This window comes from Peromyscus leucopus, chromosome 6, assembly GCF_004664715.2.
Source record: "Peromyscus leucopus breed LL Stock chromosome 6, UCI_PerLeu_2.1, whole genome shotgun sequence".
NCBI classification, from domain to species: Eukaryota; Metazoa; Chordata; class Mammalia; order Rodentia; family Cricetidae; genus Peromyscus; species Peromyscus leucopus.
The window spans coordinates 62841965-62862018 of record NC_051068.1 but is presented as its reverse complement, the minus strand read 5'-3'; the positions used below and the strand labels follow the sequence as shown (position 1 = coordinate 62862018).

At 45.6% G+C, this 20054-nt stretch overlaps 1 protein-coding gene across 1 annotated transcript in view; it reads right to left on the bottom strand.

The window, feature by feature from the left end:
• Sh3d19 (SH3 domain containing 19) overlaps positions 1–19570 on the bottom strand; it is a 169375-nt gene extending 149805 nt beyond the window's left edge. The window contains exon 1 of the mRNA XM_037206704.1: positions 19324–19570. Coding sequence (XP_037062599.1) covers positions 19324–19435 — 112 coding nt within the window. The 5' untranslated portion in view covers positions 19436–19570. The remainder of the gene's footprint in view (positions 1–19323) is intronic.
• Between the last annotated feature and the right edge of the window lie 484 nt (positions 19571–20054).

The following is a 20054-nucleotide window of genomic DNA, read 5'->3' as shown; positions in this document are numbered from 1 at the left end:
GAGTGGCACTATTAGGAGGTGTGGCTTTGGTGGAGTGGACATGGCCTTGTTGGAGGAAGTGTGTCTCTGTGGGGGCGGGCTTTGAGGTATCTTATGCTCAGGATACTACCCAGTGTCTCAGTGGACTTCCTGTTGCCTTTAGATGTAGGACTCAGCTATTCCTCCAGCACCACGTCGGCCTGCACACTGCCACGTTCCTCGCCATGATGATAGTGGACTGAACCTCTACAACATTGTGAGCCCCACAATTAAATGTGTTCCTTTGTAAGAGTTGCCGTGGTCATGGTGTCTCTTCACAGCAATAGAAACGTTGAGACACATCATGACACAGAAGACGTCATGGTGATGTAGAGCCAGAAAAGCAAAGATGTTGCTTTGGAGATGAACCGAGGGACCATGAGCCAAGGAATATACTTGGCTCCTAAAATCTAAAAAGTATGATGGTGCACACCTAATCCCAGCACTGTGGAGGCAGAGGCAGGTGGATCACTGTGACTCAGAGGCCAGCCTGGTCTACAGAGTGAGTTTCAGGCAAGAGAGGGCTACACAGAGAAACCCTGTCTCTAAATAAAAAGTAAAGCGATGGACTATCTGTGGGCCTACAGAAATATCGCCCGCCAAACACTCTTTTAGTGCAGTGAGACTGATTCTAGACTTTGAACCTCCAGAACTACACACTCTTAATTTCGTGTTGTTTGAAGCCTTTAATTTGTAAATCGTTACAAAAGCAACAGGAGACTAATAGAGATAGGTGCAATTTGAAGGACCCTTTAGTGATCCCAGCAGACATGCCACAATTCAGAAGGAGGAGCAGGGGCAGAGAAATAAGAAAGATCCTTTCAAATTATGGACTATCTTCTCCACACTGCCAATACCGTACTAAAAAAGAAAACGCACATTCACGTATTTTTCTTATGATTTTCAAAATATTCGAGCACCTTTGCAAGCACAGAAAGCCCTAGGTGATGGCAAAACAGCCTTTCCCGGGGTCCTGACCTCCGCCTCCTGAAGAGGGGGAAAGTCAAGGAGCGTCTAACCTAGAAAAGGAATCATTTTCCCGAATTCTGGCTATTGAAAGAAAACCAGACTCCACAGATGGGACGACGTGGAAGGTTTAAACCTCTGGGCAGCACAGCGTTCCCACTGCGGCCCTCTGAGCTGGGCTTGAGGACACGGCTGTTGTGCCACGATTCCTTCTGAAATACTGGAACAAACAGTGCTCAACTCTTAAAACTAAGCTTTTAAAAACCGGCTTACAACAGAAATCTGGGATGCCGCAACTCTTACGCTTCAGAATTGGTTAATGTCATCAAAAATTCTATATCAATAGGCAAGGCGGAGAGAAGTGACAGAAGTTGTTTGATCAATATTTTCTACCAGTGGGTTTGGAATAATAAAAAACACATTTTTTGGCGCTGGGAAACTAAAATACTCATCAAAGGCAAGTATTTGGAGTTTAGGAGAAATATCCTATCCCCCTAAGGGTTCAATGAAGCTATTTTTAATTCGGAAAGAGGGGGCTGGCATAAAGACCACAAACAAGGAAGAGAAATGCACTCTTGCTGCAGAGACTTCCAAGTGAGTGCCATACAAGGAAAAAGACATGAATCCAGTTGAAGAGCCTGGGCTAGTGTCCGAGGAGTTCTGAATGGACCTGATCGAAATCCTTCATAGTGTCACTTTCAACTTCTAAAAACACACCCTATACTTTGGGTTTTGAACAAGCAAGTTATGAAAACCAGCCTATTCCAAAAGCTCACTGGGCCAGTTTCTAGTTATTTCTTAGTTGCAGGGAGTTTATGAAAAGTGTTGGGCAAAGAATTCCAAAACAAGTTTCTGCCAACAGTTTCAGTCTCTTCAAACTAGCAAAGCTTTAAGGAGGCAAGGAAGACGTCACTACTTCTTCTGGCCATCTGCTCCAGGCCCCCATGGCCTACAGGGCCTCCCACAGGAGAGTGCAGCCGCCTGGTGCTGTTAATGCTAGGTTAGCCAAAGAAATGTGAGAACTGACATCTGCAACCCTGAGCCTGAGCTTTAATGTTGGCAGGTGGATTTCTGTCCATTGTTCCTACCATAGTTCTGTCCATAGCTCTTAGGAGCCAGGATCCCAGAAGAGCGCCAGGGTGAGCCTGTGCATACCTCTCTAGCTGAATAGACAGTGAGATTTAAAGCTTGTTTTAACCACAGCATTAGTGACAAAATAGGTCAGGTTCAGGTAGCTAACAAATAATAATGTATAATTTAAGGTGTTTCTCCCTCTTCTAGTTGAATTTTTCTAGTAATTTACTAAGAAGGGGCCTGTGGGGATATTGGCTTAAATGTCCAAATCTAGAATCAAGAATTTTAAGCCTGAAAGGAAACTTGATAAGAATTAGCAAACTTTTTCTCCAAAGGGTAAGAGAGCAAGTATTTCAAGCTTGCAGTCACATGGATTCTACTGCAACTCCTTTGGAGGTGTAAGACAAAATAGCCATGTGAATGTGTGTGGCTGTGTGCCAATAAAACTTTATCTATAACAGTCATAAGCTTGGGGCCAAGGTCCAAATCCTTCATATTTGTCAGTAAAGATTCTGAGAAGAGTGAGTCAAGATCATATAGTTGATATTTTAATTTCCTTTTCTTGGTTGTTTTTCTTTTTTATGTGTATGGGTATTTTTATCTGCATGTATACCGTGCACCATGTGTATCCAGTGCCCTCAGAGGCCAGAAGAAGGTGCTGGATCCCCTGAAACTGGAGTTACAGATAGTTGTTAGTTGCCAAATGGGTGCTGGGAATTGAACCCAGGTCCTCTGGAGGAGCATTCGGTGCTCCTGACTCCTGAGTCATCTCTCCAGCCCCTTAACTTTCTTTCTGTTACTGCATAAAACACTGACCAAAAACAACTGGTGTGTGGGGGGTGGTGGTGATTTATTTGGCTTACACTTCCAGGTCACAGCCCATCATTGAGGGAAGTCATGGCAGGAACTCAAGCAAGTGCTTGAAGCAGAAACCATGGAGGGAGGCTGGGGCTAGCTCTCTGGCTAGTCACTGATAATGGCACTACCCACAGGGGTGGGTCTTCCCAGATCAATCAAGACATGCCTCAGCGACTTGGCCACAGATCAACCAGATAGACTACTACTCAACTGATACTCTTTACCACGTCTCCACCCCCCAGCCTGCCAGTCTAGACTTTGTCACAATTGATTGACAATTAATGCTAACTAACTAGGACAGCTGGCCAGTAGGAAGTTGCACATCTAATTAAGAATAGTTTTGTTTTTGCTTTTTGAGGAAGGATCTTTCTATATCATATAATCTGACTGACTTAGAACTCACTCTGTAGACCAGGTTAGCCTCAAACCCAGAGATCCACCTGCTTCTGCTTCGTGAGTGCTGGGATTAAAGGTGTGCTCCACCATGCCCATTGAGGTTCAGCATTTAGAATGTGTGTCTCAATCAGGTGGTGGTGCACATCTTTAACCCCAGCACTGGGGAGGCAAAGGTAGACAGATCTCTGAGTTTGAGGCCAGCCTGGTCTACACAAAGAAACCCTGTCTTGAAAAACCAAAAGAATGCATGTCCCCTGAATCTAGTCCTCAGAAGAGGTTCTGTTGGGTCACAAGAAAAAGACAAAATACACATAAAAAAAAAAATAAAGCAGAGAATACTTGGGGGGTTTTTAATTATGTTAAGCAGGCAACAGTTTGATTATAAATGAGGATTTGCTTTTCAAATGATTACAGTGTTTGTGAAAACAAGTAAATAGCATAAGAGATCAAACTCCTGAAGAAATGATAAATTAGCCAGCGCTTTGAAAAGTGAGCTGCCGTGGAAACACAATTACACGCTCTCGTCCTAAAGTCGTCCACACGACAGTTTATCAATCATTTCTTTTATCAACAGGACAGCATTTGCTATTATCTTTACAGGAACTCATCTCAGGGAAAAATAGCATTTTAAAAATATCATAAAACGAACAAAGTATACAAAAGCAGCCGGCAATCACGTCTCATGTTTCTCTTTGTTGTTTCTGTATTGAAGACAAACCCGGGTCCCTGGCAGCTAAGCTGGAGCTCTGCTACCGACCTATCCTCACCCTTCGGGTTTCAAATTTATTTTCCTTTCTTTAAATTTCAAAAATAATAAGCACTCACCGGGAGAAGCTCAAACAGTACAGGGATATAAAGGAAAACCCTCCAGGCCCCCCTCCATCCCACTCTCCAGGGGTAAACATTCATTCCATGTTATCAGCATTAATTACCACTGTTTCTGAGCCAGGAAGTACAGTTGCATTGTCTAGTCACTTTGGCGAAGAAGAAGAATATGGAGTTCCCCTGGCCAGATACTCTAGGGAAATCATGTTTTAAAATGCAACAAAGAAAAAAAAAATAAGATAAATAAATAAAGTGCAAGAAAAGGGTGTGTAAGCTTTCTGTGATCTAAGACAAGCAAGGTGCCCAGGGAGTCTGAATGAGGGTTGGATGCCCGGCTAAGTAACATTCCTTTTTTAAAATGTTTCTCAGTTTTTTTTATGTGTATGTCTGTGCAGCAAGTGCATGTCTGGTGCCTTCAAAAGCCAGAAGTGGCTGTTGGATCCCCTGGGACTAGAGTTACAGACAGTTGTGAACCACTATGCAGACGTTGGGGATATAGCCCAGGTCTTCAGAAAGAGCAGCCACTTGGCCACTGAACTGTCTCTACAGCCCCCGAGATTCATCTTTTGTTTTCTTTAGTTTATTACATATTTATTTATTTCTGTCGTGAGCATGGGTTGTCATGCCAAGACACTCAGGTGAATGTCAGTAGGAAAGCGGGAGTCTGTCCTTTCCTTCCATCATGCTGGTCCTGGACACTGAACTCAGACGTTCAGGCTTCGGGTCTATCATCTTTACTCAGTGAATCACCTGGCCTACCTACCTCAGGACCCCTCTAGACACATACTTTATATAGATTTACTTTATGACTTTAGATTATGTGTATATATGTTTGTACACCTTGGTCCAGCGCCCTCAGAGGACAGGTGTGTGAGATCTCCTGGAGCTGGAGTTACAGGTGGTTGTGAGCCTCCAGGTGGATGCTGGGAAATGAATCTGGGTTCTCTGGAAGAGCAACAAGTGCCCCTAACCACTACACCACCTCTCCAGCCCACCATTTGTTCTTTTAAACAGTCACTTTGTTGCCAAGGCTGGCCTGGAACTCCTGGACTCAAGACTCCCCAGCACCCCTGGTGCAGGCCACAGTGCGGGCATCCTCAGAAACGTCTCTAAGGCTCACTCCAGCCCTACACATAACTCTTATTATAGCTTGGTGAGGAGTCGGGGAACTAGAGGCTTTTGCAATCACAGTGTGGGTTCATTAGGCAAGTGGGTGTTTTTTTAAATTTGTTTTTTGATTGTTTTTATTTTGTTTTGAGACCTAACCCAGGTTGGCCTCAAACTCTGTGGTCCTCCTGCCTCAACCTCCTGAGTGCTGAGATTATAACCCTGTCACACTATGCCAAACGTGGCTGCAAACTCTTCTAATGGCACTATCTTTCAGGTCTCTCCCTCTTTACTTGCTGATTAGCATCCTTGTCCTGGCTAAATATACAAATGTAATTTGAACTTTAAAATTTAAAAGTCAATTGATGAGACACAATGGCTGTGCCCTCCTGTGCAGGGCACACATGAAGTTGTGGCAGATGTGTAGCCACATGGCTCTCCTTGTGTAGGGAACTCACAGCCCCTACAGAGCCTCTCTATGGTGACAGCCAAGAACATCCATCCCCAAGGGCAGCTGGTGGGAAGGCTCTGGAAGCTGGACTTGATAGCCATATAATGCCACGCAGCAAGATGCCTATAGCAACAAGCCAACAGGCTGCGTTGATGGTGCCATAGGACAAACATTTAATGCCCTTTGGACTCACACAAGACAGGAAAATATAAAGATCTAGTTCCTTAGATAAATGGTTTCCCCTCAACAGGGCAGGCCATGAGCAGAAGAGGATGCTTTCCAACCTTCTACATAAGGATTCAGGTGAGAATAAAATAATCAAAGTAAATATAACGACAGTAAATCAAGTCATGGTTTAAAAATCAAGACCAGCAGGGTGTGGGGACACACACACACACACACACACACACCTATAATCCTAAACACTAGGCAGGAGGCTGGAGACCTGCCAGCTGGAAGCCTACAGGTCTGAAGCCAGCGTGGGCTACATATGAAGATACGGTCTCGAAAGCCATGGCTGAGGATATAGCTCAGTAGAGAAAGCACGCCGGTGTGTGCCAGGCCCTGGGTTGGGGTACATGCGCACTGCTTCCGAGTTGAGTTTAATACTCTGCTGGAGTTGAGAGTCACTGCTCCAAAAGACAGACAGGGAGAACCTGGTCCTCAGATTCAGTCCAGGGACAGCCAACGGCAGGACCACCCGAAGCTTGTTAGAAATGCAGAGTTCCTCTGTAGAGCATAGGGGTAGTCGCCTGTAGTTCCGGTGACGCAGGAGGATAATGTAGCAAGAGGATCTCTTGAACCCAGGAATTCCAAAGCAGCCTGGGAAACACATTGAGACCCATTGCAGAGGAAAAGGAGAGGAAAGGGGATGAGAGGGAAGGTCAAGAAGAGCAAGAGGAGAAGAAGGGAAGGAAAAATGCACTCTTAAAACCTACTAAATGTGGACCTGTATTCTAGCAAGATCTCCAGCTGATTTTGGACACAATGAGATTTGAGAAGCACTGCAGAGGTCCTGCTGCTACAGAAATATGGGAAATATGCCACATTATAAAGTACTTATATAAAAAAGAAAAAAGTACAGGGTAGAAGATAAAACCAATGTTTGTGATATTAAGGCATTTTACAACAAGTATCCTATTAAAAGTCAAATATAGCCAGGCGGTGGTGATGCATGCCTTTAATCCCAGCACTCGGGAGGCAGAGTCAGGTGGATCTCTGTGAGTTCGAGGCCAGCCTGGTCTACGGAGAGAGATCCAGAACAGGCACCAAAACTACACAGAGAAACCCTGTCTCAAAAAGAAAAAAAAAAGTCAAATATAAGCTAGGCATAGTGGCACACGCCTTTAATCCCAGCACTCAGGAGGCAGAGGCAGGTGGACCTTTGTGAGTTTTGAGTTCAAGGTCAGCCTGGGTTACAGAGTGAGATCCAGGACAGCCAGGGCTACAAGGAGAAACCCTGTCTGAAAAGCTTGCATCCACACCCCACAGTTCAACAGAATCCACTGAGAGAGCAAGAGACCCCATCCTCCAGTCCAGCGACAAGACTCAGCTGAGTAACACTAATCCACCTGCAACCTCCAGGGAGCACCAGCTTTCTCCACCACATGACAAGTCCTCAGGAGGAGATGAACAGCAAAGGGTGTGGTTGCAGGATAAGAAGGGGTCTTGGACACCAGTGGTCCCACACTGGGGGCTTTGCAGTATTAGGTGAACCCCTGTAACTTTTTTTTTTTTTTTTTTTTTTTTTTGGCTTTTCAAGACAGGGTTTCTCTGTGTAGCTTTGCGCCTTTCCTGGAACTCACTCTGTAGACCAGGCTGGCCTCGAACTCAGAGATCCGCCTGCCTCTGCCTCCCAAGTGCTGGGATTAAAGGTGTGCGCCACCACTGCCCGGCCCCTGTAACACTTTTTTTTTTTTTTCCCTGTAACACTTTTAAAGGACTATTTAGAAATGGTGATACTTATTACCAGAAAAAAAAGAATCCTCTACATCTTGTACAAACATTCTCTTCTGTACCCCTCGTACTCAATGGGACTCAGAGCAAAAAAAAAGAAAAAAGAAAAAAAAAAAAAGAAAAAAAGAAAGAAAGAAAGAAAAAATTAACAAGCTTCCAATACGATGACTCTTTGATTAACATAACGTCTGAAAACAAACCTCTGTGGTAACGAAGGCAGCCATACTGGACATGGGAACACAGACCCCTACCCAGCAGCATCCTGGCTGGCATTATGGTCTTCATTAGCAATGCCAATGATAACCTGCTCCAGCGCATAGGAGGAAAAGCAGTTTCTATCCATTTGTTCTATCCATGGCTTCTATCCATTTATTCTAAATTAAGCTGTCAGTAGGTCAATGCCAAAACCAGAGAAAAACTGTTTTCAGGTTCTATAGGCTTCCTTCTCCTGACTTGTCCAAAGGACTTGTCCCGGACTCCTTAACATTACATATCGTATATGTGAACTTCAAACTTATAAACACACTCCTCCTCATCAGCCTCTTGAATTCTCAAAGAGGTAACCAAAATAATAAGAGGGACTCATAAACCTGAAGTGGTTTGTCCAAGGTCATTAAAATAAAGCAAAAATATTACAAGGATGTAGGCGTTTGTTTTTGTTTGGTGTGTGTGTGTGTGTGTGTGTGTGTGTGTGTGTGTGTGTGTGTGTGTGTGTCTTTTTGCCTGCACTGAAGTCTATGTACCATGTACATGCCTGATGTCTGAGGAGGCCAGAAGAGGGCATCAGATCCCCTGGGACTGACATTGCAGACCATGGTGAGCCACCACTGGGTACTAGGAACTGAACCCCTGTTGTCTAAAAAGCAGCCAGTAGCTGAGCCAACTCTCCAGCCTCAGACAGACCTGGGCATCCTCTGGCAGCCTTGTTTTAACGAAGTACATTATAGTTTAGTGGTAAGGTAAGGCAAGTAAAAACATCAAGTTGGAGCCTCTCCCAGTCAAGGACTACATTGGACTTGTGGTTAGAGGCACGGGACAGGAGTGGCTTACTCAAGACAGTTTCTGCTGTTGCTGTTCTTCTCTCTCACAGAAGGAAGGCAAGCAAAAGTTCATATGGTGATTCCATTATCATCGGGAACTAGGATCTCACCTATTTTTCCACTATACTCTACTCCCATATGCTTTTCTGCTCCACCATAGTCATTTCCTGCTCCTGGGGCCTGGGATGCTACTGAGAGCTAGAGATCTTGATTCCTGGCATGCTATCACTTGGATCCTCAATATCCCCGAGGCCTACATGTTGAAGGCTTGGTCTTCAGCCTGGGGCACTTTGGGGAAGTTGGAACCGATATGAGGCGAGCCCTAGTAAACAGAAGTTAGGCCACTAGAAGCCTGGTACCTTCTCTTCTGTCTCTTGGCTTCCAGCTACCATTGAGAGAAAGGCTTCTTGTGCTAAGAACTACTGGCCATGAGAGTATCACTTGGCCACAGGTTCAAGGGCAATGGGACTAAGCCAGTGCAGACCCCACACCTATGAACCCAAGAGTCAAATAGCCCTCTCCTCCTTTAGGTTGACTTTCGCAGGCATTTTGTGACTGCGAGAGAAAGCTTACCAACGTGTAGAAGCAGGGGGAATGAGGGGGATAGAAAAAGGGCCATTCTGTGCAACTGAGTTAACGCCTTTAAGATTGTTTTTAAACATGCAGGTGCGTCTTGCCTGCATGTGTGTCTGTGTACCACACACATGCAGTGCTCTTGGAGGCCCAAAGAGGCCGTCAGACCCCCTAGAACTGGAGTTGGAGGCGGTTGTGGGACACCACGTGGATGCTGGGATCAAACCCAGATCCTGTGGAGGGGAAGTCACTGCCCGGAACTGCTGAACCATCCTCTCTCCAGCCTCCGAGTTAACCCCTTAAAGAACAAAGCTCTCGGGAACCCCACTCAACACCCACTTGCTCCTCATGAGCAGGCCAGAAGCAGTTTCACAGGTAACCACGGCTGCCATACTCAGCAACAACAGGCGTTCCGGTCACCAGGATGGCGTGACGAATGAGCACTGGGTAGACAAGTGTCTGCACCTCCGTCCTATTCTGTCACGACCTGTGTGGCCTTCTGTGGATTATCCACCCTTTTGCAGGTTTTCGGCCCTTCGCCCATCAAATGAAGGAAAGAGTCAGATCTACTTCACAGGACTCTTGCCAGGGCTGAAGGAGAAAAATATGTGTACAACACTAGACTACTGCCTGGTACCTAGTGCACAACAAAACAGTAGCTCATTCTCTGATTCATCAGAGCCCAGTGTTTTTCCAAATCCTCTCCTGCTCTCTGACTTCCTCTCCATCTCCGAAATGGGAAAGGAATGTATATTAGTCATCGTACCTGTCGCTGGAGCGCTCCAGTGTGAATGAGTCTTAGTTGCAGGGTCACCTTAATCACGTGTGTATTTCGCATCTTTCTCTTTTCAATTATGAAATGAAATCATACAGAGACTTGGGGTGGCGAAACAGAGATTCTCCGGGACCAAAGGAAACCCCATTGTTCTGCAGAGCTGAAGGTGCTGAGGGAGTGGAAAGGAATCATCTCAGGGCGGGAATGGTGTTAGGTTGGTAGAGTGCTCACCCAGCAGGCCTGAAGGCCCCCGAGTTTGAGTCTCAGAACGCTGGAAACCAAGAATGGAGGCAGCAGCTCTTAACCCCAGCACTCGAGGATGCTGGCAGAAAGATCACAAGTTCAAGGTCATTCTTGGCTACATAACAAGGTTGAGCCCAGCCTGAAATACATGACACTTAAAATTGACAATAGGGGCCGGGCAGTGGTGGCACACGCCTTTAATCCCAGCACTCGGGAGGCAGAGCCAGGCGGATCTCTGTGAGTTCGAGGCCAGCCTGGACTACCAAGTGAGTTCCAGGAAAGGTGCAAAGCTACACAGAGAAACCCTGTCTTGAAAAAAAAAATCCACCATAGGTCTTTCACGCAGAATAATTATTATTTAATGTATGTCAGAGCATCTCACTCTGTTGGAGTGGCTTGCACAGTGACTTCCTTCCCTTCATACACTACAGAAGTTCCAGGGAACAAAGCTGAGGTATAGAAACCAACAGTCACTGTCCACGCCAGCCACCAAAGTCAGCATCCACAAGAGTAAGTAGTAAGACTAGTATACATCCATGATACCGAATAAAGATGGCACTTCACCTCTGTGGTCTTCCTAGTGCCCAGTCTAGTCTTTAGAAAAACATCAGGGGGGCCAGGGAGATGGCTTAATGGGTAAGGACCCGATTTGATGCCCAGAACCATATAAAAAGACAGATGAGAGAGCACACATCTATAATATAATATAATCCTAGCACTCCTAATGTAAGACAGAAGGCGGAGACAGAATTACCCAGAAGCTCCTGGACAAGCTACCCTGGTGCACAGCCCAGCAGCAGGAACCCAGAGAGCCCCTGCCTCTGCTTCAACGAGGGTGAAAGTGAGACCAGGCCCTTTTACAGCCCACCCACAGCCTCACTCTCTCACACAGCAAACAAGTAAGTGGCTTCTCAGACTTTGAAACAAATCAGACGAATCCCAGTGGAGACACGTCAAAGGTATCAAAACCAAGAAAAATCCAGGGAGCTGCCACAGCCACAAGAAGCCTAGAGACACGGCAAGGAAATGCGATACGGTAGGGATCCTGCAACACAGTAAGGCCAGCAAGCAAAAGCGAAGGCAAGAGGAGCTGTCTGGACCGGCGGCGGCGGCGGCGGCGGCGGCGGCACCTGCTCGGCATGTGCAGGGCACCGGGGCTCTACCCCGGCATTATCCCTCTGCCCACAACACAAAGTCTGAAAGCAAACCTGAAGACCCAGAAAGATGCTGTCACCCGCTGGAGGCTCCCAAGCGAAACGAGGTGGGATTGGACGCAAAGATGAAATGTTCACCGAAAACGGCATGCTCATGCTCTCCCCAGAATGGCTGTAAGCTGATGAAGTTACAGAAGTACATGGGTCAACGAGGCAAAGACAAAGAAGAATGGAAGGACACACCCTAGTGAGAAATAGGTTTGCGCCGGTCGGGTGTGATTACAGGGCCGGCACACCTGCAACGCCAGCCCTGTAGAGACTGATGCAGGAGAATCACGAGTCTGAGGCCAGGGTGGGCTGCAAGCGTGACCCCATGCTCTTTGCACTATCCCTGAAGGTCAGGAGAATATTTTCTCTGTAATGCTGCATGATGATGCCCCTAGGACACTGCCAGACATGTAAATATTTATAAGGTCGTTAGTGTTTATTTTATGTCGGCCTTTTGCTATTTTTGCTGAAGTATCTGGAAAGGATTTGCTGCTCTTGCAGAGGGCCCAGGTTCAGTTCTCCACAGCCACACGGTAGCTTATGATAGTCTGTAACTCCAGGGCCAGGAGACCCAGTACCCACTTCTGGCCTCTGCAGGCCCCCAGGGGCGTGCACGGCACACATGTGCAAAGGCAAATACTTACATAGACATAATTAAAAATATAGATTAGAGGGAGGAGTGAGCTTTCATGTGTATTGTGAAATGCAGAAAAAAAATTGTCAGCTCTTTTAGCTTAGAAATAAATTTGAAAAGAGAAGAGGAGGAATTGAAAGAAAGCAAATGAGAGTGTGAAGAGGTGTGTGTGCGAGCGTGTATGTGATGTGCGTGTATGTGTGTATGTGTGTGTATGTATGTGTGTGTGTATATATGTGTGTATGTGTGTATATGTATGTGTGTGTGTGTGTATATGTGTGTATATATGTGTATGTATGTGTGTATATGTGTGTGTATGTGTGTATGTATGTGTGTATATGTGTGTGTATGTATGTGTGTATGTGTGTGTGTATGTATGTGTGTATATGTGTGTATATGTGTGTATGTGTATATATGTGTATGTATGTGTGTATATGTGTATGTATGTGTGTATATGTGTGTGTGTATGTATGTGTGTATGTATGTGTGTGTATGTGTATGTGTATGTGCTGTGCATTCGTGTAGCGCAGGCTTTCCCTAGGGCACTCGCTTCCTTAGGGGCTTCTCCGGCATACTCAAGGCCCTGGGTTTGACCTCCAGGACTGAGGAGAGAAGGAGGAAGGAAATGGTCAACTTTGACTTGTTGAAATTAAGTCACAGGAACAAACTTTTCATTTGTGACAATAATGAAACCTAAACATTACTATTGGGCCACGTTAAAATAATCCATATGGGGGCAAGAGAGCTGGCTCCGCAGTCAAGAGCACTTGTAGCTCTTGCAGAGGATCCGGTTTTATTCCCAGCCCCGACATGATGGCTTACAACCATCTAGAACTCCAGACCGTCTTCGGACCTCTGTGGGCACGAGGCACGTGGTAGACAGACCTACGCGCAGGCAAAGCACCCATGCACACACATAGTCATCATCATCATCACCTTCTTCTTCCTCTTCTTCTTCATCTTCATCTTCATCTGATGGCTTGCAGAATGCCAAGATGAAGAACCAGTCTCAGGCTTTGGGAGTCTGGTAGGGACTAAGGTGCATTTCACAGTGACCATATCTGACTGTTAAGTGTGACACTCCATCTGCCTGATGCTTCTTCTGCTGATAAAAAAAACCAAAACTAGTCGGGCAGCGGTGGCGCATGCCTTTAATCCCAGCACTCGGGAGGCAGAGGCAGGTGCATCTCTGTGAGTTCGAGGCCAGCCTGGGCTACAGAGTGAGTTCCAGGACAGACAAGAGCTGTTACATAGAAAAACCCTGTCCTGAAAAACCAACCAAACAAACAAATAAATAAAAAAACCCACAACTAATCCCCAAATGGAACAGAAATTCAGATTGAATTAAGTATCAGGTAATTTAGTAATAGTGAAGAGCAGATATAAAGTAAACACTAATAACTATCACTATTTACCACATGTCTGGCTGTATTCTTGGAGTATCACCATAAAACACTACAGAGAAAATGCTCTCGTGATTTTATTGTAGGGGTAGCATTTACTAACCAGGAAGAGGAAGTGGAAAAATTATAAAGGAAAAAAAAATCACATAGCTGTTTACATTGAAATGATAAAGGTTGACATCAAAGAGACCACAAAGAAAATAATAAATAAATAGATAAGCATCAGAGTAGAAAATATTTGTAGTACATATAACTACTCACAAAATTTTAGATACCTTAGTTTAAAAAAAAGAAAAAGAAAAAAACTCCAAAAACCAATAAAAGAATGGAAAAAAACCATAATGTATTTATCACAGCTTCTGAAGTGTGAACTGCATATGGGGTCACATAACTGAATGTGGTTTTGTAAAAAAAAAAAACATTGGAAATAGTAAAATGTTTCTGAATGTGCAAAGACCAAAAATAAATTCAAAATCAAATGTGTAGCAGATTCAACAGTTTCTGACAGTTCTTGCCTGTGTTACAGCCCTGGGCTCCATTGTAGCCCTGGTTCTGAACACATAACACACACAGTCTACACCACACATGTCACCACACCAACCAGAGCCTGCACCACACATCACCACACCAATCACCACCAACAAACACTTCCTGAAACACCTTGGCTCAGATTTGAGACTACTTTATGTTGTAAATTACAGTGTCTTTTTTTTTTTTTTTTTTTTTTTTTACTGTATATAAGAAGTTTCTGCTTTATAGACATAGCATGAATTAATTATGGAAAATAATGACAATATCTTCTTAGAACCATTCTTCGGCATGTATCAAATCACTATATATTTGATTTGCATTATGTTGGAATGTTTGATTTTTAAAGTTGCTATTTGAGATACTGACTTGTTTCATTTTAAAAAATCATTCAATGGAGCCGGACGGTGGTAGTGCAGCCTCTAATCTCAGTACTTGGGAGGCAGAGGCAGGTGAATCTCTGAGTTCAAGGTCAGCCTGGTCTATAGAGTGAGTTCCAGTACAGCCAAAGCTACACAGAGAAACCCTGTCTTGAAAACAAAAACAAAACAACAACAACAACAAAAACAGAAAAAAAAAAAAAACCCAATCAACCAACCAACCAATCAAAATCATTAAATGAATTTCATCTTGGGATTGGAACAGAATTTCCAACAATCTGTGAAATAGCGCTCAACATGACTTCAGTCATTCTGGAGTGTGTGTTCTTAACATGACTTCAATCATCCTGGACTGTGTGTTCTTAACATGACCTCAGGCATTCTGGACCGTGTGCTTCTATGAGTAGCATCCTCAGCACTGACAACTATAAAATTAAAATACCCACCAACTCGGAAAAAGACTGGAGACGTTCTGACATCCAGCAGACTAACATTTCAGCCAAGATTTCAAACATAAAAAACCAGATCCAGCCGATTAGCATGCAAATCCGCTTTTCTCTTTAATAAGTGGAAAAATTACATGTATATCAAAGAATTGTTTCAACATAAAAATTCTTTATGATTTCTTATCAGTTAGTGTTTTTATAGGCTTATACATCCAGGGATATATAAAAATTTTCTGGTCAAAAAAGGGTGTTAAGTGAAAAAAATATTTAAGAAGATCCATTCTACACAACTGTGATAAAAACCTACAACAACCTGTGACATTATCAATCTTACAAACAACGCTGACTGAAAAAAAACAAAAACAAAAAAAACCCACGATGCTTACTCTGATGTATGCATGAGCCAACTTCATCCTTCCTTTTCCTCCCTCTTCCTCCCAGGTCAGAAGAAGCTGTCCAACCTTAGCTTTGCTGGGTTTGCAGCTACATCCTGATGCACCTAATACTTGGGAGTTTCCCAAGAACTTTCCGTATTAAAAGCCAAGATAGTTTCCGGAAACCTGGAAAGAACTGGGCACCCCAGCTTTCACTTCCCCTTGCCCTCCACGTGGTCCACTTCACCGGCACTAACCAGTGCAACTTGGCAACACCAACACACCAGACTTAGCTGTGCAGATAGATGAAGAATTGCTGACCAACGACAAGAAAGAAGAAGTCAAGAACAGAGAATGCCGTTGATGATGTAGGCTGGCCCACATCAATCAACCACGACTCCTTTAAGCTGCCAAGAACCCCACAATGAAAAATAAGCTTATGTGCTAGTCTGTGGCTCTCTTTGTGTTAATCTCATTGTTTTTCAATTGCTCTGTTCAAAGGAACCCTTCTGAAGGAACCAGAGGCATAAAAATCTCTGGGAGTACATTGAGAACAGGCTCCGATCCGGGCCTGTGAGACGGTTCAGTGAAGAAAGGGGAGAGCTGACCTGGGTTTGCTCCCTGAGACCCACATGGTAGAAGGAGGGCACAGCTCCAGCAAGTCATCCCCCAACCAGTGGAGATCAGAGACCTGAGAGGACAGTTAGCAGTCCGACTGAACAAGCCCTAGAAGGCAGTTTTGATACACAAAGGAAAAGTTTGAGAATCACTTGACCCACACACCCACAGCCGTCTTCCCTGCTTGAGACTGACGTCTAATGGGTGAGTAAGGTGCTCCAGGAATTAAAATGTGCCTGGCTTTTATACTAAAACTGTCACGTGAGGCAATGAAGGATTTCGTATCACACCACCAACAGTGAAGATCTCACACGGTGTCAGGCTGACAACAGCGTAGTGTCCACGAGCATCGGTGCATGGTAATCCTCTCTGCTCCGTCCGCTCACAAGTTAATGCCAGCTAGGTAGCTTCTCCATGGCTGCAAAATTGCAGTTGGCTTTTTCTTCCTCCTCCTTCCCTTCATTCTACTGTTTCCTCTCTCTTTTAATCCCCCTCTCTCTCACCCCTCGTATGTTATAACATTTTCTGTGTGGTTCTCTTAATCACTAAGAGAAGACTGGAATCACAAAGAAGTAATGGGTGTGGGGTAATAGAATAGTAGTAGTAGTAATAAATAATAATAATAATAATAATAATAATAATAATAATAATAATAATAACAGGAGGAAATAGTCCATTTGGTGCCCTAGGTAATATCTTGGAACTTTAAACAATAAATTAAAAAAAAATAGGGCTGATAAGAGCCATGTTAGCATAGGTAAGGCCCTGGGTTCAGTCTCTAGCATGTTCCCTGCCCCCACAAACAACCAACAAAAAACCTGAGAAAACTTAGATATATTTTATGAAGAAGATAGGAGCCAAGTCAGCTAACTTCCTATGTGTAAGATGAAATAGTGATTCCTAAAATCACTTTTGTTTTCCAAGGATACCCTACATCTGTCATCAAAGAAACACAAAATAAAATTTTAAAAAGCATGATCTGGTGTCTTACACCTATAATTCCAGCACTTAGAAGGCTGAGGCAGTTGGATCGTTAATTTGAGGCCAGACTGGGCATGACCTTGGAAAAACTACATTCAGGATGATTCTACCTAAGTCAGGCTATAAACGTAATATTATATATAGGATGTGTGTGGTAAAATTTTAAAGACAAAATAGGAAACAGGTTTTTTTGTTTTTTTTTTTAATATCAAGTAGTAGAGCACTTGCCTAGCACACACAATGGCCTGGATTTAGTCCCTAGAAATACACACACACACACACACACACACACACACACACAGACCCACACACAGACCCACACACGGGAAAAGGTTTTAATGGTTAACTATATATACAGAGAGAATGTCTGGGAGGGATAGAAGCATGATTCTAAGGAACTGATATTCTTTTTCTTACTCTGGCATAAGTTAGAATACTCTTCACTTTATAATGTGTTGTAAGTCTATTGCAAAAATAGATACGTTTATGTAACTACAGATAAGTTACCAGGGCGAGAAAGCTCACTGGCTGTTTCGAGTCTCCAAGGCCCGGGGTTATGGCATGCATCAGGTTAGATGAGATTAAAGAGAAGGAGAAATCTTTAGAAGGGAAACCTTCAACGTGAAGGAGGAAGGAAGGAACCCTGAGAACAGGCAGAATGAACTACAATAAGGAAGAAACAGGGGACCTTAGGCCTGCGTCAGTTCACACTCTCACTTGGAAGGGGGCACCAGTCAAGCACCAGAGTTAATGCCCAAGCTTGGTAAGGAATGCAAAGTGTTTGAAAACACAGTGATAAATTTGGCGGGAGAAGCACCACCTATAAAGCATGTCAACTATTAAATAATTTATCCCCAAGACAATAAAACCCAGAATTGTAAGTTTGACCCTCTTGACCTACTTATGGAATTGCTGTCCCCTCACCCCTCCATGAAGAAAGGCCATATTAAAGATAAGAAAGCTGAAAACACCTATTTCTAAATGCAGAGACTACACACCACCATGTCTTGGCAAACTATTATCACAGAACCTAACTAGGCCCTGGCAGCCTTCAGACAGTATGGAACTAGTGAAAAGCTACAAAAAACGCCTTGGGAAAAAAAACACACTGAGGAAATATTGAACACAGAGCTGGGTCATATCTAGTTTACATGCCAACACAGTCTCCACAGTGCGGTCCTTTGTAACGTGAAGCTTTGCTCACAGGTACCAGGAATCCAGAAGAGCCCACACTTTTTAAATCCATAAAGCAATGGGGGTATATCTTTGCGAACTTTTCCCATGGTATTCTCGAATCATTTACTCAACAATTCCGTGTTATTTCATTTAGGGGATACACTGAACAAAACTACCAGTGATGACCAGGTGGTGTTCATGGTGACAGTCAAGTATCTTTACTCTGAAGAAAAGGCTCAGTAACGGGCACAGGAAGTTATTTTTGAGGTTCCAGGACTTCTACCGAGAGTATCCTGCTCTGACGAACTTCCTTTCTCCATGGCATCCCATTTTCTGCCCTCCATTTGTACAGACCCAACTTTCTCCTGGTGGTCACAGGGAAAAGCTCCCCCATGTTTACTTTCCAAGGAGACTCCCACCTGGTGAATGGAATCCACTTGGATCTTTCCAAATCCTTCACCTCTCTGCATCTCCCTCTAGGCTAATTCTTTCCTCCAGGTGCTGATAACTGTGGTTAACCAGCTGGAACCAAAGGCCCAATAATATCCTGCCCATTAGGTTAGATTGGGGGAAAACACCCCGAAAAAAGGGGAGGAGTGTGGGTCTACATTTAATCTTAAACATTATCCGCCAAGCTACTTGATCCGTGCAGCTTTTGTGTGCCCCCAAACAAGATCATAAAGGTAACTACAGGCCCCAAATGATCCCCAGTCCAACTACACTGGGCACCACCACGGGGAGGGTAGTTTCGACGAATTACTCCCAAGCAGAAAATTGGTGCGTGGGGGAGGGAAGGAAGGCACCAGAGGTCCGAAGTTCACCCGCCGCCGCCCGCCGAAACAAGACTTGACTCAGTATGGGCACGTGGTCTGACCAGGTTGAGGTGGCTGCAGGCGAAACCACAGGGAGGGGTCGTTGTCCACCCAGAGAGCCAGACCTAGGGAGTTCTTCCTGGCCTCTGACTCACCCACAGATAAGTTATCACCCAGCCACAAGTTCCAAGCCAGCAGCCTTGGATCGAGTTTGCACGGAAATTTTGGAGTTTTCAGCTCCAAGGCCACTGAGCAGGTAAAGCGAGCAATCTGAATTCTCTCGGGCTCAGCCCGAAAAGGAGACTAAGGATGGCATGGCCACTGTCCCGCCCTCTCGCCTCCACGAGTTAAAGGTGTCAGTTCCCCCAGGCTGCAGCGAGAACTGCCGCCGCGCGGGGCAGGGCGTGAGTGGCCACGGAGAGCCGGGTCCTCGGCGCGTCCCCCACCGCGGGGTGGCCCTGGTCCCCTCGTCCCCCACGCGTCTCACCTGCGGCCGAGTGGCCCGGGAGCGCGCGGCCCCGGGCGCGGCGCGGTCCCCCGAGCTCCCGGCGCTCTCGCAGCTCTTCCTCCTCGTCCTCCCGCCGCCGGCCCTCAGCCATGGGCGAGGCGCCACCGCGCAGCCCGGGGACGGCGGGCGAGCTGCGGGCAGCGGGCGCCCCTCGCCAGCGCGCTCGGCGGGGAAGGACGGTTCCACCTGCAGCGCGCGGAGCTGGGGCGCGGGCCGGGCCGAGCTCCCCGCCTCCTGGGCACGCACCGGCGGCCTGCAGCTCCTTGGCTGGCGCTCTCCGCTCGCTTCCCGTCCTGGCCCCTTCTCCGCCCCACCGAGGTCCAGCCTGGGATCCGGGCGGGCTCCCGGCCGGCCTCGCCTCCTCGGGGAGGGGTTACGGGCTGCTGAGGCCGCCCTCCAGCAGCACAAGCTGGAAACACCCCCAGAACCCAAACAGACGTGCACAAAATAAATAAAGGGGATGGCGAGGAGAGAGAGAGACGAGGAGGCCTGGCCTCTTCCTGCCCTTTCACAATATCCCGGAGTCAACAGGAAACCCATTCGCTTGACACTTAAACAAAAGGGGGAGGAACCGGTTCCAGGGCGAGCTAGGAGAGATGCGCCAGCTAGGAGAGGCTGAACTTCACTTGGGGCGCACCACCTAGAGTTGAGTCTAGACTCTGGGAGTTCTGTCTCTGACCGTGTCTGTCTGTCTATCTCTCTCTCTTCTT